This window comes from Seriola dumerili, unplaced genomic scaffold, assembly GCF_002260705.1.
Source record: "Seriola dumerili isolate Sdu_G_001 unplaced genomic scaffold, Sdu_1.0 BDQW01000002.1, whole genome shotgun sequence".
NCBI classification, from domain to species: Eukaryota; Metazoa; Chordata; class Actinopteri; order Carangiformes; family Carangidae; genus Seriola; species Seriola dumerili.
In genome coordinates, this window is record NW_019174257.1 from 6,537,623 (window position 1) to 6,551,943 (window position 14,321).

Below are 14,321 nucleotides of genomic sequence, written 5' to 3' on the forward strand. Positions count from 1 at the left end.
GAACGTTACAGGAACGTTCGCTAATTTTTTGAGGAACCTTCAGAGAACCTTAACGTAACGTTCCCTAAAAGTTCTCTGAAAGTTCCTCAAAAATAGCCTACCAGAAACGTTCCTGGAACGTTCACTAAAGGTTATTTTTGAAATCCCGTCATTGAACGTTCGACCAACCACATATTTTGACAAAAATGAACGTTCTCGAGACGTTTAGAAAACTTTCCTGAATTGCCCTCTCGCACCTTACAGTGAACGTTCGCGGAATGTTCCCGGAACCGAACATTGTTAGCTGGGAATTGCAATTCATAGGGGACATCTTCTTCATTTTAATGGCACAATGTCATGTTTTCTCGCTTGTGAGAGTACTTTACACTTTATCACGATTGCGCTTCTGGATGGGCACCTAAGATTACAGTATTATGGCATGCATTTACCGGTTGCTAATGTTACAGCAGCGCCCTCGACGGTTCGAGCTCAGTAAGGCACAGGAAGCAGTTTCCAGTTTGACGTAACGAGAATTTCAAAGATGGCGGCGTTGGTTGGTGAGTGATGTTTTGACTAAAATGACATGGTTTTAATAAACATTATTGTATTTTCAGACTTATAATACCCGTGACATTTAAAGTTGCGGCACTTAAAACTGCAACCCCGAATGTTTTGACTGTGTCGGCAGTCGGATTTGGAACTTTTAGTGAATGCGCACGCTGACCTTGCTCTGTCTGCGTTAGCATGGCGGCTAACCTGTTAGCTAACATGAACTAACATTGGTGAACATAAGTAACGACACATGCTATCTTTTAACAATCCAGAGGCTCTTTCACTTAACCTTTTATCTACGTTGTTGGCGAACTACCATGCCAGACGTGTCGTTAGCTCCAGTGTGTATCATCAGCTATGTACAAATCGTCATACCAAACTCCCCATTTAAACTCTGCCAGTTTGGGTTGTCACCTGTATTTTCAAACATTATGCCTGAAATATTATTTAAGGGCTCTTAGAAATAACGAAGTGCTACTGTACAATTCGGCATGCATTAAACACATCAAGCACCACTCAATACAATAATAAATGTGTCCATATCCATATGTGTCCAGTTTGACTCCAGTGTATAACATAGTGGAATAGGGAGTATCGTGCAATTTTTTTGTCCACCAGGAATTTGTCTGCATTGCTTATTAGCAAAGTAAGGATTTATGTCACTCCTGAATCCACAAGATGACTGCTTGGGCAATACAACAGTTTATACATCTGAAAAACTCACGGTATATCGTTGTTGTTATACGTTTTCATCAGTTTTTTTAAATGTTTTTATTTCGCAGCGCCTCGCCTGGCCATGTTTGGCTCTTTTTCAACAAGGTAAGAACCTTCTAATCCTGCTCCTTGTTTCGAAACTTGATTTAATCCAGCTCTGTCCTGCTGGTCCTGCAACTACCACAGTATCATGATCCTTCACAAGGGTTGGGTTTGCTTTTCATACTTACATTAATCCTGCTTACGTTCCGCCATTTATAAAAGCATAACTAATTAAATTTACACTGAGTAGACAGAAAAAATATGGTGGAATATTGATCCAAATTATAGTAGGCCAATTAACATCAATAAGATCATAAAGTTCTTTCAACACATGTCAACATGTCTCCAACCTTTCCGATTTTTATTTAGTACACGTTTGTCAATTTATCAGTTACTCTGTTGATGTCAGACGATATCCCAATGAAGAAAATTGCAAGATAAAAGGATCCTCACTTAAAAACATTTTTAGTTCTTGGCAGCAGGAGTGCTCAGCTTGCCTGCTGTTCAGACAAACAGTCAAGTTAATCCTTTAAAGCATCATCAAGTTTAGGAGGCTCAGACAAAATCAACAACCTCCACAATGAAATCTGTCCATCTGTCCTTCACACATAATATATTGCGATATTAAATTTCACATCTCTATATCACAATGTTGCCCTCTTGTGGAACTGAGAGTCTTTTGGTGCTTTTCTTTCACTGGCTTTTTTGAAATATGAATATGCTATGATAGAGATTTCAATTTCTTTCTTGCCATCATCTGATTTTATTATTAGTCTTATGTCTCCCTCTAACCCACTGTCCCTCCTACAGGCCTATTTCAGTTTTTGTTGTTCAACGGAAGAGTCTGCACAGCAGTGCTAAAAGCGAGAATACCAGCACTAGGTGGGTTTACCAAAAATACCCTGGTGTAAATATCAGAATGAAGAACAGACACCCTGTAAACACTTTGCACATGGTAAAGCTCCTTCCCCTCCTTCTGTTGCAGTGTGGTTCCAGTCAGAGAGAAGAGCACGGCAGTGGCAGCAGCCAAGCCAGCATCTGTAGCCAGCAGCAAGGGGGAGTATGTTATCACCAAGCTGGATGACCTGGTTAACTGGGCACGCAGGGTGAGTCGATGAGTGGCTGTTGGCTGTGTTAACATCCAGCATGTGTAGAGTAAATTAAATGAATGTTTGCATCCTTATTTGTCCACTGTTTAGAGATGTATGATGTGACTCTAGCATGCTGTGTGTGACTGTTTGGTGTTGTTCTGCCACTGCTTCATCTTTTCGTGAAGGTCCTTATTATGACCTTGTATAGTATCTGAACCTTTTAACTGCTCAGTTCCTTCGATTTTAAACTGTTCACCAGAAACTGAAGACGAATGGTTCTTATATTTGTTGTTTGCTGGTGTAGTTTGATTATTATTTACACCAGCAGTTAAGGCAATAATAGTAAAGGCACCTACACACTTGAATCATTGTGTAGCAAACATCACTAAACAGACAGTTATCATTGAGGTCTAACAGTGATACATTTGTTTTTATTGTTTTCAAGGCAACAGAAGGCAAAAACAGGCCAGGGTTGTTATCTGAATGATCATTAGTCACAATCACACTCACAGCACAACTGCATGTCATGGAAACAAGGAAAGTCTCACATCTCTCATCAACACTGATTATTTACTGCTGGGCTATTGTATCTAAAGGTGTTATTTCGTCCATGCCCAATATTTCCAAGAAAAAAATCTGAAAAAAAAAAAAAAAAATTCATAGTCTGACAAATATCAAGAGAGAGAGAATAATGTCACTAATATTAACATTGCCTCTTAAAGTGATATTTAAAAGTGATGTCTCTTGTCTACATGTGCTTCCGCCGGCCTTGAACTGGTTGAACAGTGACTTGAAGAAAGTAACGTGTGTTTTCTGCATAGCACCATAAGTTACTGCGTCTCTGTGTTTACTCTATCAGTGTTTTTTTGGTTTATCACTGCTGTACTTCCTCATCAGAGCTCTCTGTGGCCTATGACCTTTGGGCTGGCATGCTGCGCTGTGGAGATGATGCACATGGCGGCGCCCCGTTACGACATGGACCGTTTCGGAGTTGTGTTCAGAGCAAGTCCCCGACAGGCTGATGTCATGATCGTGGCAGGAACGCTGACCAATAAGATGGCTCCAGCTCTGCGTAAGGTGAGAGGAGGGAAAGAGTGGGATGTAACAGCAGCAATGTTAGCTGCTCCAAATAACACTGCTGCATCAAGTTTGATTCAGGTTTGTGGAATGGAGGGAGTTTCTGCACTGCTCAAGGACATTGTCAGGTCCAAGTGCTCTCTTCAGACGTTTCTGTCTGGGAGCGCTGAGAACAGTATAGCTGTGTAAACGCTGGCTGGATTATGACCAGCCTGTCGATGGATTGGTAGACTGGCATGAAGTCTTCCTCCAGCTGAAAGGACAGATTAGTTCTTAGTCAGACCTTTATATAATAGCGGCTAAACTCCTCCTTCTCTCCAACAGGTGTACGACCAGATGCCTGAGCCCAGATACGTCATTTCCATGGGAAGGTAAGTTACCTCCTGAAGAGATTTATATTACTGGCAGGGGCCTCCTCCTCACCTGCCAGTTGTCTTGATGATCTGTAGGCTCTCCTGCTTTCATAAAGTCTCCACAGCTGATCAGATAGTTACATTAACTCTGTTCAACTAAAATGCTGGACCGTACAATGTCATATTCACCCAGTCATTGTGTCTTGGGTTCAGGGTTAGGGTCTAAACCTTTACAGTAAGCAATTTGATAACTTATGAAGTGTCCTCGTGAACTTCCTCTTCCAGTTGTGCTAATGGAGGAGGCTACTACCACTACTCCTACGCTGTTGTCAGAGGCTGCGACCGAATCGTACCAGTGGACATTTATGTTCCAGGTAAACTTGAGTGTGCAATGTGGAAATGATCAAAACTAAAATAATTCCCTATAAATGGCAATGAAAAATACTGTGGGGACATCTCAAATATATACTATATGCCAAAAGTATGTGGACAGTCTTGTGGCTCTCAACTTCATGAGAACAGTTTGGGGAAGACCCTTTTCCTGCTTCGCAATTCCCCCAGTTTGGTGTGGAAGAGCGTGAGTGGCCTGCACAGAGCCATGACCTCAACAACATCCAACAACATTGGGATGGAATAAAATGTCTGCTCGGTCATGTTATGAGTGAGTCAAGCCTTATTGCCTAACATCAGTGTTGGATCTCACTAATGCTCTTGTGGGTAAACGGGAGCAGGTCTCTGCAGCTGGGTTTCAGAAGAAGAAGAGGAGACTGTTATAGCAGCAGAATAAAGCCTGTCATTTTTTAAAAGCGATATTTAATCATCGCAAAAGGGGCATATTTAAGTGTCCACATACTTTTGGCTATGTTGGTCCTGTTCTAAATAGTTTGAGTCAACAGTTTGATTACAGCTATATTGCAGTGCTCATGGTAGCCATAGCTCTGGTCTGAAATTAAGGCTCATGTTTAGGTAAAGAACCAGTTGTACATGTGACAGTTAGAGACAGTATTTATTGTAACATTAGTAATTTACAACTATCAGTAGATGTGCTGGTTATTTATTGTATTGTATGTAGAAGTGGCTGTAATGAAGCAGTAGTAGATTTAATAGCAGTATTAGCCCAAATACTTGCATTATTAATGAATAGCCTACTGATAATATTAGCAGTGCCACAAGTACTTTCTGTAATAAATAGTGAAAGTATTTGATGACTGGATCATGTTGCTGTCCTGCTGTCAGTATTACTACAAATGCAGCAGCCACCAGTTCAGTCCAGTCATTATGTAACAGTGTCTCACAGACTGATAAAAACAATGTGTGATATAAGAAGCCAAATACAGCGGAAATCACTTATAGTGATCGTGCCTGTCCAGGTCAAACTGATCACTATAAGTGGATGATTATTATAACCATTTTTTTCTTTATCCCAAGCTGTTTGATTACTATAAGTTGTTTCCTCTGTATAATATGGATGGGTTATACAGTTTATAAATGGACTGCCAGAGAATTATGCTATAGTGAGACTGAACTTGTGGGAAAGCTTCTGTAGGTTAAAATCTTTTCCAAACAATATATTCTTATTTTATTTATATCTGTCCTCAGGTTGTCCCCCGACTGCAGAGGCTCTCCTCTATGGGACTCTACAGCTGCAGAAGAAAATCAAACGTGAAAAGAAGATGAAGATCTGGTATCGGAAGTGAATTTGTAATATGTATGCGTGTATCTGGTATGTAAATGTTATATTTCTGGTTTCATTTGGAGCACCGCTCCTCATCCATGTAGAGCTGCAAGAACTAACTTCAATAAAATCATTGCCGTAATTTAGTTAAGTGGCACTTATTTTCAACCAAACACAGCAGCTGGCACTCAGTGTAGTGTCGCTACTTCTGTAGATCAATATTGACATCTGAAGACTGTTTCTGTAAAAGGAAAAAACATATGTAAGTTTGTTACCTACAAGGTTTGTGCTTGTGTCAGAATTTAAACTATAAATTGAATTGTCTTTATTCAAGTAGCCATGTGCATTATTTTTCTCATTTTTAATGTCACATTCAATAGGTCATAGACATAAAATATGAGTGACAAACTACAATATAATAAATATTACTTTCAATAAACTGGGCTTACATGAAAATGCATTGTTGTAACATTTGTTCTCAATAAGTGTTGTGACCATTAGAGTCAGGTTTGAGCCACTAGGTGGCTCTTGTGGTCACCAACTCTGACCTTCGCTGGTCTGTGTCCACAGCAGTGTTTAGACGTAAAATGCATTTTAATTGAGGTCATGATGTTGGAGCGCTATGCAAACAAATGAAATGCCAGGTTGTCCGGTTAGTGGTGACTTTCTTGCTGTGTGGAAACTGGTTTGTATCGGCTGCAGTATTCAGTATATTTGGCTACAACTATAAACCAGCTATTGAAATTATGTATGCAGAGTTGCTTTTATGCATCTTCAGTGTGAATCAACAGAATCACAGGTTCAACACTCTGCAACACTGAAGTGTTCTTGTGAGAGACACTTAATTCCTACTTCCCTCTTTGTTTTAAGTTGCTCTGGATAACTTTGTGCTTTTGAGCTGTGATGGTTGTGCAGGCTCAAAGAGATTCAAGTAAAACACTGTCCTATTGACAGTTACCATGTTCTAGTTAAAGATTGATTTATGTGTTACGTTTTAATCTTTTTAATGTAGAAACAGTTACTGGGATTCTGTCACAGTAAAGAGGCAGCAGGAAAGTACAACTGTAGTTACTGTATTTTAAGGGCTCTCAGATACACTAATTCTTTTGGAAAACACTCATAGTCCATGAGTCCGGCCAATACAGGATTTTCAAGGCTGATATTAATATTTGTGAGTAAGAACAATCTAAAATGGATAAAGTCTGGCCTGTATTGTCTTGTTTAATAGATATTTTTGATGAAGATCCCTTCAATATGGTTCTCAAATAATTGTGACTAGGATATGTGCTGAGTTGAGTAAGATATGAAATTAAGAAACTATGTAGTGGGGACACTTTCTAAACTACCTCGAAAATAATTTCTCTCTACTGTTTCTTGTCAGTTGTTATTTGACAGTATCAGTATATCAGTGACAAGCTAAAATCAGCCAGTTAAACCAGCTGTGCCAGTGCACTGGTTGGAGTTTAACATACACATAACATGAATACACGCCACCATTTAAATGTCAAGCAGCTGAAAATTCACTGTGGCTGAACTGCCACAAATCAGCCAAACATCCGCAGCAGAACATATAATAATACTGGTGCCAGCCTTTCAGCAATTCACAGATGACATTTACCACAAGAAGATGTAAATTAATATCTATAATTTGCCCCACCCCTACAGGGTAAAAGGCTACAGCAGAAAAATTTTATAAATATTAGTGGTATCTAGGGCTACATCTGTTGCATGCATGCATTTATTATTATTTGATTTATTGATGAATTGTTCTGTATGAAAAGCGGCAGAAAATAGTGCCAATTTTCATTTCCCAAAGCCCAATGAGGCATCTTGACATCTCGTTTTATCTGACCAACAGTCTAAACGCAAAAAAACGTTCCGGTAATGAACATATATGACAAAGTAAAACGGCAAAATCATCACATCTGAGGCTGAAACCAGAAAATGTTTGGATTTTTTGCTTGAAAAATGACTGACTGACTAATCATCGCAGGCCTAGTGTTAATTTCCTCCCTGTTCTGTTTTGCCTCTTCATGTTTCTCTGTAAAAGACTGACTAACTCAAATATAAGAGTCGTGCTCCCAATTCAGGTCTGAGCGCTGCCAGCTGCTGTAGTTTCCCACCTGACTGCAGCTGAGAATTGCATCATCCATCCATCTAATGATTAATGTGTCCTCGCCAGGTGGTAACTTATTCCCACGTGTTCAGATAGCACACACTCTTATCTACGACCATAACTTAAAACATACTGTATAATGTACTCTGTGTCCATCTTACTGGACTATTCATTTTTAATAATGGCTTTTCATTATGCAGAAAGCTGAACATTAAACACTCAGTAAAGGTGTATGAGACCAATGCATTTCACACTTAAACATATTGTCAGTGGTCTAATTCTCAGTTTATTTTTCTATCATTAATTAAGTAAAATTAAAGGTCTTTGCCATTGAACCTGTTCAAATTTCTCAGGTTTTCAACTATTGTAGGAGGACCTTCCAAACGCATTTTCTCTTAAATGTTCATGTATATTGTTAATATACACAAAGTACAAAATATATGTTTAGAAAACCACACTTGACATACATGTATATATGACTGTTTTGGCATTTTGTAGTCAAATTTCCACTGGAATGACATGACTGCAGAGTTTATCTGTGACAGACGTGTGTATCTTAGACTACTTTACAAAGTCCATGACAAAGCATGCAGTTAAGCATATAGTAATATATGTACTGCTTGGTCTAAAACTGGGCTATGCTTGGAAAAAAAGACAATGGGTGACGTAAGAGCTAAAACAGATGAGGCTCAGTGGGGTGTAAATGCATTTTTGGTGGTTTCAGTCTGCTGTTGTCTCACCTATTTGTTACTGTGAAGAATAAAATACAGCAGTGGTTAGGTGAAGCTCAGTGTGCTGGCACATGCTGGGGCCTGACCACACTGAACACCAAAAATTCACCTGTAATCAACGAAATACAGTCTAGATAGAGGCTGAAATTCTGAAGCAAAAAAAAACAGATTTATGTATAAAAATAAATGTATAATAAAGCACTTGGAAATGTGAGTTTGGATGGAGGGGTTTATTGAAAGAGTGAAACAGTGAAATAAACAAACTGAGGTCAGGATGGTCGGGTTAGAAGGCACATTGGATTAAAATAAAAAAAAGGTTAAAGCAGCTTCTTCAGACTTTACTCTTTGAGGATGGTGGGAGTGATCATCTTATTGAAGGAATAGTATTTGCATTCACTGGGTGGTGCAATGTCCATGGTGGTGGTGCTAATCTTCTCCTTCTTGAAGCCAGCTTGGACCAGATGAGGCACCTGGGTCTCCTGAAAATTATTAACAGACAGAGGTGGTCAGTGTGAGGAGGCTCACAGCTGTATCAGCTTCTCTGGCCCTGATCCTGTTTATCATTTACCTTGAAATTATCGCAGCATGTAACACAAGTTGCACTCAGCTCAACCCTGATGCCGTGACAGAAATCAATCAAATACTAGAGTCTAAACAGTCCTGTTGAAATACATGTTGCAGGACAGGGACAATCTAACTTCAGATTCAGGAAACACATGTCCATGATTCAACAGGTACAGTATCTGCAAGTATAGTTCAACCAATACCAGCGACTGATGATTATACTGATATTTATCATATCTCAGTACTCAGTAGCTTGTACGTTAACCTTTCTTACGTCAAAAGAATTGCAGAATACACTATTTACTGCACCACAGGTGACCAAGACTCTCCCCTGAATTTCTTCTTTAAGAGATCAGACAACTTAAACTCACTGTCCTCACCTCAGAAAAGGTTATTTAAGTCTTAAATTAAAACATGCACTTTACCTGCAGGACATAATGTTTGTTCTCTGGATTTTGTGCAAATGTCACCTCTTTCTTTTGGAAAACCAATGGTTGCAATAACTTTATAATAGCTGTGTCTCTGTTCTACACAGCAGATGACTTTTAAGTATATATTTAAGTATATACTGCCTTCACAGTGACAAAGTGAAAAAATGACTCAAATAAGTCAGTATGCAAACTAAAGAACATTTGATTTTTGATGGACAAATGAAATGTTGGAGCTACTCACAGCTGCAAAACATTAAAATAAATTGTAAATAGTGGTGAAAGAAGAACGTTCTTTAAAGAAAAGGGATGTAATGATTAGTATATAGTACATACTGTGTTCAGTTTAAGGGTTAAGTTAGATTTCTTGTCCTTGAAGAGGTAATGAAGGTGACCTACCTCAAACATCTTCTCAATGTTGTCGTATTTGTTCTTGAGCAGCTCGCCCCAGGAGGTAAGGTTGCAGTAGGTGAGAACGCCGCCGGATTTCAGCAACCTGTGAGCGTGACCCTGCAGACAAACACAGACACCAACAAATCAATGAGTCCTTCAGCCCATTCAGGATTTGACCTAAAGAAAATAAAGCAGGTCTGCTGTGTGTATTAAATGAAACAAGAAATAATATTATCACTATCATACAGTGTCTGTCTGCACAAACTACCAACATTGTTACACTTTAAATCATTACTATTGTGTATTGGTACATGTTTTGTACTATTATTCACAATGTTTAATCCACTTTTCATGCAAACAATTCCAAGTATTCAGCGATTCCTCATCCAGATTTTTAAACTTTTCATACCACGTCCTGTGTGTAACTTACTGGGCTGTTGTATGTGGATTTTAACTACCTACCTTAATGAAGTCAAACTGGTGAGTGTGCCATGTGTCCTCTGTCAGAGGGTATGTGTCATACAGGATACCTGAGAGAGGAGGGACACAGTGTTAGCAGTGCACAACAAGGTCTATCAATACATTTTACAAAGACATTTTTTTATCCTGACTTTATGTTTTTTTAGCTTCCGAACAGTGAAATGTGAAAATACCTCAAGCTGTATTCATCTGTCACTCTAGCTTGAGAATATGGAATAAGGATTTGGACCTACTGATTTTGATTCAAGCTAAACAGAAAGAATATCTCCACAAGTTCCCCCTATGTCTTGTTTTATTTCTTACCATCAAAGTGGTTGTCTGGCAGGGTGGGAACAACATTTTCCCACAGACCCTTCAGAGGGACAACCTGCAGCAACATAAACACCAGTTTCACTTATCAGCATCATCACATTTTAGAAAGGAACAGCAAACACTGGAGCAGCAAGCAGTCACACCAGAGTCCATCCAACATATCTGTGATAAAGTGTATCAGTTGCGATCTGCTGACCTTATGGGGCTGAGACTTGGCCCAGTTCTCCAGTCTGGCAAAGACACCATCGTTGCACTCGATGATCCAGTGCTCCTCAATGGGGAAAGACTCAAGTTTAGTGGCGGCGATGGCCATGCCAAAACCAATCTCCAGAACCCGACCGCCTACCAGACAAATCAGAACAGAAACAAAAACAAACCAAACAAAAAATGTAAATCTGCTGAAGCGTTCCAGTGTTTCAACGTTAGAATATCCCTCTCTCTAAATCATCCTTGGATAGTTTGGTTACTGTGTGTGTTCATGTGAGAAAATGTTAAGTACAATATTTACCCTTCTTTTGTGACAGATTTGACAAACTGTTGAATGTCTTCGAAACACCTCAGAGACATTTTTTGTCCATCAAAAGTTCAGTTTCCAACGTCCTGGCACATACAATGCAATGCACATACCTGACTCCCCACAGTGTTAACTAACTCATAAAATGCCAAAATGCCCCCAAAACAACAGAAATTGGGTTCCAGTGCTCCTATCCCACCTCCCATAATACAGGTATTTTGGGCCATTATTGACTGTCTGTATTGCTGCTCACAGTCTCTCTATTGACAGACTGTACTGTCTGATAATGTTACAGTGAGTTTTACTGTTTGGTTTAAGTTTTCTCCTCCTCTGCTGGGTGTAGAGGGACAGCCAGTTGGTTGTAACATGTGGTTGAACGCCAAAGGGTTTCATTTCCTTTCAGAGAAGCATATAAATAGATGAGGAGTAAAGGCTATTTATTGTTGCTTGACCCCTTCATAATGATTTATTGGGCCTATAATCAGCTGTCCCAACAGCACACACTAATATTTACATTCTATTTTTTTTTCATTTTTGTATAGACTGGTGCAAATCAGGCAAGAAAATGTTTCCCATTTCACATGTGCAAATCACGTTCATATCCTCTGACATGTAAAAAAAAAAAAACTGTTAAAATGTAATGTAAAATGAAGTAATTATGCAAAGTAACTTTTAAAATAAAAAACGCAAAACCTGTTAAAATATAAAAACGGATGGATATCTGAAATCAAATTATGAATTTAGACATGCATTCGTTAACAAATATAATGTGAGTGGCCAGAATGTATCTTGGATATACTTGCAGAAATTCTGTAGCTTTGTGGAAAACATCAGTATAATGGAAAGAAAATGCATTTTCACGTCATAAACTATACGTGATTTAAAATAAAATTTTAGTGTGTTAAAGTTAAAGTGAAATGTGCATTCTTGCAGTGTTGTGCAGACAGTTCTTGGTGCACATGCTTGCCCTCTTCCCACGTCTGTGACGGTGTGTGTGTATCAGTCTATTTTCACATAAAGCTATGAGCAGATGAGCTGTTTCCCCCTGCAGACTTCTTGACCAGTTCTCATGAGTAGTGTAACAGCTGCTGAAGTACTCACCGAGCACTAAGCACCATGCCGCTCACGCTCTCACACGTGTCCTTAAGATCATTTACCAAAAATGAAGGGAAAGGCATGTGTGCAAAAACTTCAAAAACTTACTCATTCATATTTTCACAAATGCATATTAAAGATTGTTTGTGGGATTTTTCAACTTCTATGAAACCTAGTTTATTTGTTTTTCAAACTTATAAAGTAGGCCAGTGTACAAGAATAGTTCAAATTTGTAAGTCAAAATTGGAATTTAATTCCCCTTTACCTTTTTTAAATACATCTAAATTTTGTACACCTTACCCAGGTCTATCATTTTATATAGCAAACTGTAGAGAAAGAAAGAATATCATTTGAGTGTATTCAAGTTATTTCATCTATCAGAAACATTTCTAAATGGTGAATATGAATGGCTCATGGCTGTTGTAAAAACCATTAGGAATAATGTGTAACAGTAAATGGTATCAGCTTGTTGTACATGGAAAGACTCACATGTGAGTCCATTATCGGACACAGCCACTCAAGAGAATGTGCTGTCCGATAATCAATGTACGGCAACGTCGAGGTCCTGAAATTGCCACTTTTACCTTTTGAGGCTGCAACGGTCGACAGGGAGTGCATGTACGGGGTCTCCCAGCGCTCCATCACGGGTTTGCCCATGATTTCCAGGTGTGTATCGGCTTCATTGTATCCGGCGCTTGCGTCGTGCCAGGAGGCCTTGCAGTCCTCTCCCTTTGAGAAAATGGGCTGTGCAGCGGTGGTCATTTTGTTTTGTTATGGAGGAGGCAGTGGTTGTTGTTTGGTTCTGGTAAACTGTTTGACGGGCAGAAGAGGGTGAAAGGCAGGAGGCGGCGGTTTATATCGGGTTCAGAAGTGCTGACACTGCAGGAGTTTCACTACGGGTCAAAAGCACGCACACATACCAAGAGAGCACGCACTGACAGCGGCGGCCGAGATCCTCTGAAGACAGGATGATTCACTCATTGGTAAATAACTGGCTCCTTCTTGGAAAGTGAAAATGTTTTGCACTGATTTACAGTGTTTTTCTGGCCCAGATATTTCCTCAGTGATGCTAAACTTAAAAAAATAAAATAAATTCAGTTTGGGTGCCATTGTTTAATAACACTTGTTCAATGTCAATGATCAAAATCTTATGATCTCAGTTTGTTGGAATATCAGTTTGTTACTCTCAGCTTTTCAAACTGCCAATACGCTATAGACATTGAACTAAATCCCCCATATGCACATCTCTTCATTAATTGACAACACAAATTCATTATGACAAATATGTCAGCAAACATCTTGGAGATGTAAAGCAAGATTATTTATTTTAGTTCAGCATTCACTTTCTTTTTAGCAAAGGTTTGGTCATGTCAGACTCGGAGGGTAAATATCCAGCTTTTAAATGCTCCGCTATATGTTCACCAATTATAGCCTATCTGCCATTTGGTGCTGAGCGGGCACAGAGCAGCTGGTTTATCAGAGCTTTTTCACTGAAAACAGCTGCCTGTTGCAGCTGGAAACAAGGTTGATTAAAGTATTGAGAGTAGTAAATCAAAACAGTAAAGTTACAGTGAGACCAAAACAATAAGCTGAGCGACACTAAAATGGTCTGCAGAGCTGAGAAAAAATTTACTGAACAGGCATCATGTTGCTGAAACGCATCTAAGGGTAGCCTGCTTTTGCATTAACTTCAACCCTCAGCCGTAGTAGACTCTTGAGAGTTTGTGTAGTATCCAGAGCTAGCAGCAGAGTGAGAGCTCTTTGTTTTTTCTTCTCTTAGCATGGGCAGCTGAAGTCAACTCATTGCACTGGATCTTATTCACACATGTTGTGCATTTGTTAGTTGCATAACATTATCTGAGCAGCCTGATCGACTGGTTATGGAGCATAAAGAAAGCCTTTATTAGATTGGTAAAAGCATTCACACTCATGAAAACTTCATAATTGTGTTACTGCACTAAAATGTTTTTTCAATAGTTCACATAGTTTAAACTGTCTTGTAAATACACCCGTCTCAAGTCCACAGCTGCTTTTCCTGCCACGTCCTCCTCAGTGATGATGGTGCACAAATATTATTTCTGCTTGGATATTATAGACCTAATGCCATTATATAAAATCAGCATTGAGTGTGATAACATCACTTGAAATTTATTACGGCAGGACTTTTGCTATTTTATTTGACTTTTTATGAAAGAAATAATTAAG

At 39.1% G+C, this 14,321-nt stretch overlaps 2 protein-coding genes across 2 annotated transcripts; one reads left to right on the forward strand and one right to left on the reverse strand.

Moving 5' to 3' along the window:
* Positions 1-464: 464 nt before the first annotated feature.
* On the forward strand, positions 465-5,922 carry ndufs7 (NADH:ubiquinone oxidoreductase core subunit S7). The gene is made up of 8 exons (XM_022739277.1): positions 465-536; positions 1,314-1,350; positions 2,098-2,169; positions 2,273-2,393; positions 3,276-3,455; positions 3,780-3,826; positions 4,094-4,182; positions 5,408-5,922. Exons 1-8 carry the CDS (start codon positions 521-523, stop codon positions 5,503-5,505), a joined length of 660 nt encoding a protein of 219 aa, XP_022594998.1. The 5' UTR covers positions 465-520; the 3' UTR covers positions 5,506-5,922.
* Positions 5,923-8,551: 2,629 nt separating this feature from the next.
* Positions 8,552-12,957, reverse strand: gamt (guanidinoacetate N-methyltransferase). The gene is made up of 6 exons (XM_022737823.1): positions 12,701-12,957; positions 10,704-10,849; positions 10,499-10,562; positions 10,178-10,245; positions 9,722-9,832; positions 8,552-8,809 (listed from the first exon to the last, which is right to left on the reverse strand). The coding sequence occupies exons 1-6, from the start codon at positions 12,876-12,878 to the stop codon at positions 8,669-8,671; spliced, it is 708 nt and encodes a 235-aa protein (XP_022593544.1). The 5' UTR covers positions 12,879-12,957; the 3' UTR covers positions 8,552-8,668.
* Between the last annotated feature and the right edge of the window lie 1,364 nt (positions 12,958-14,321).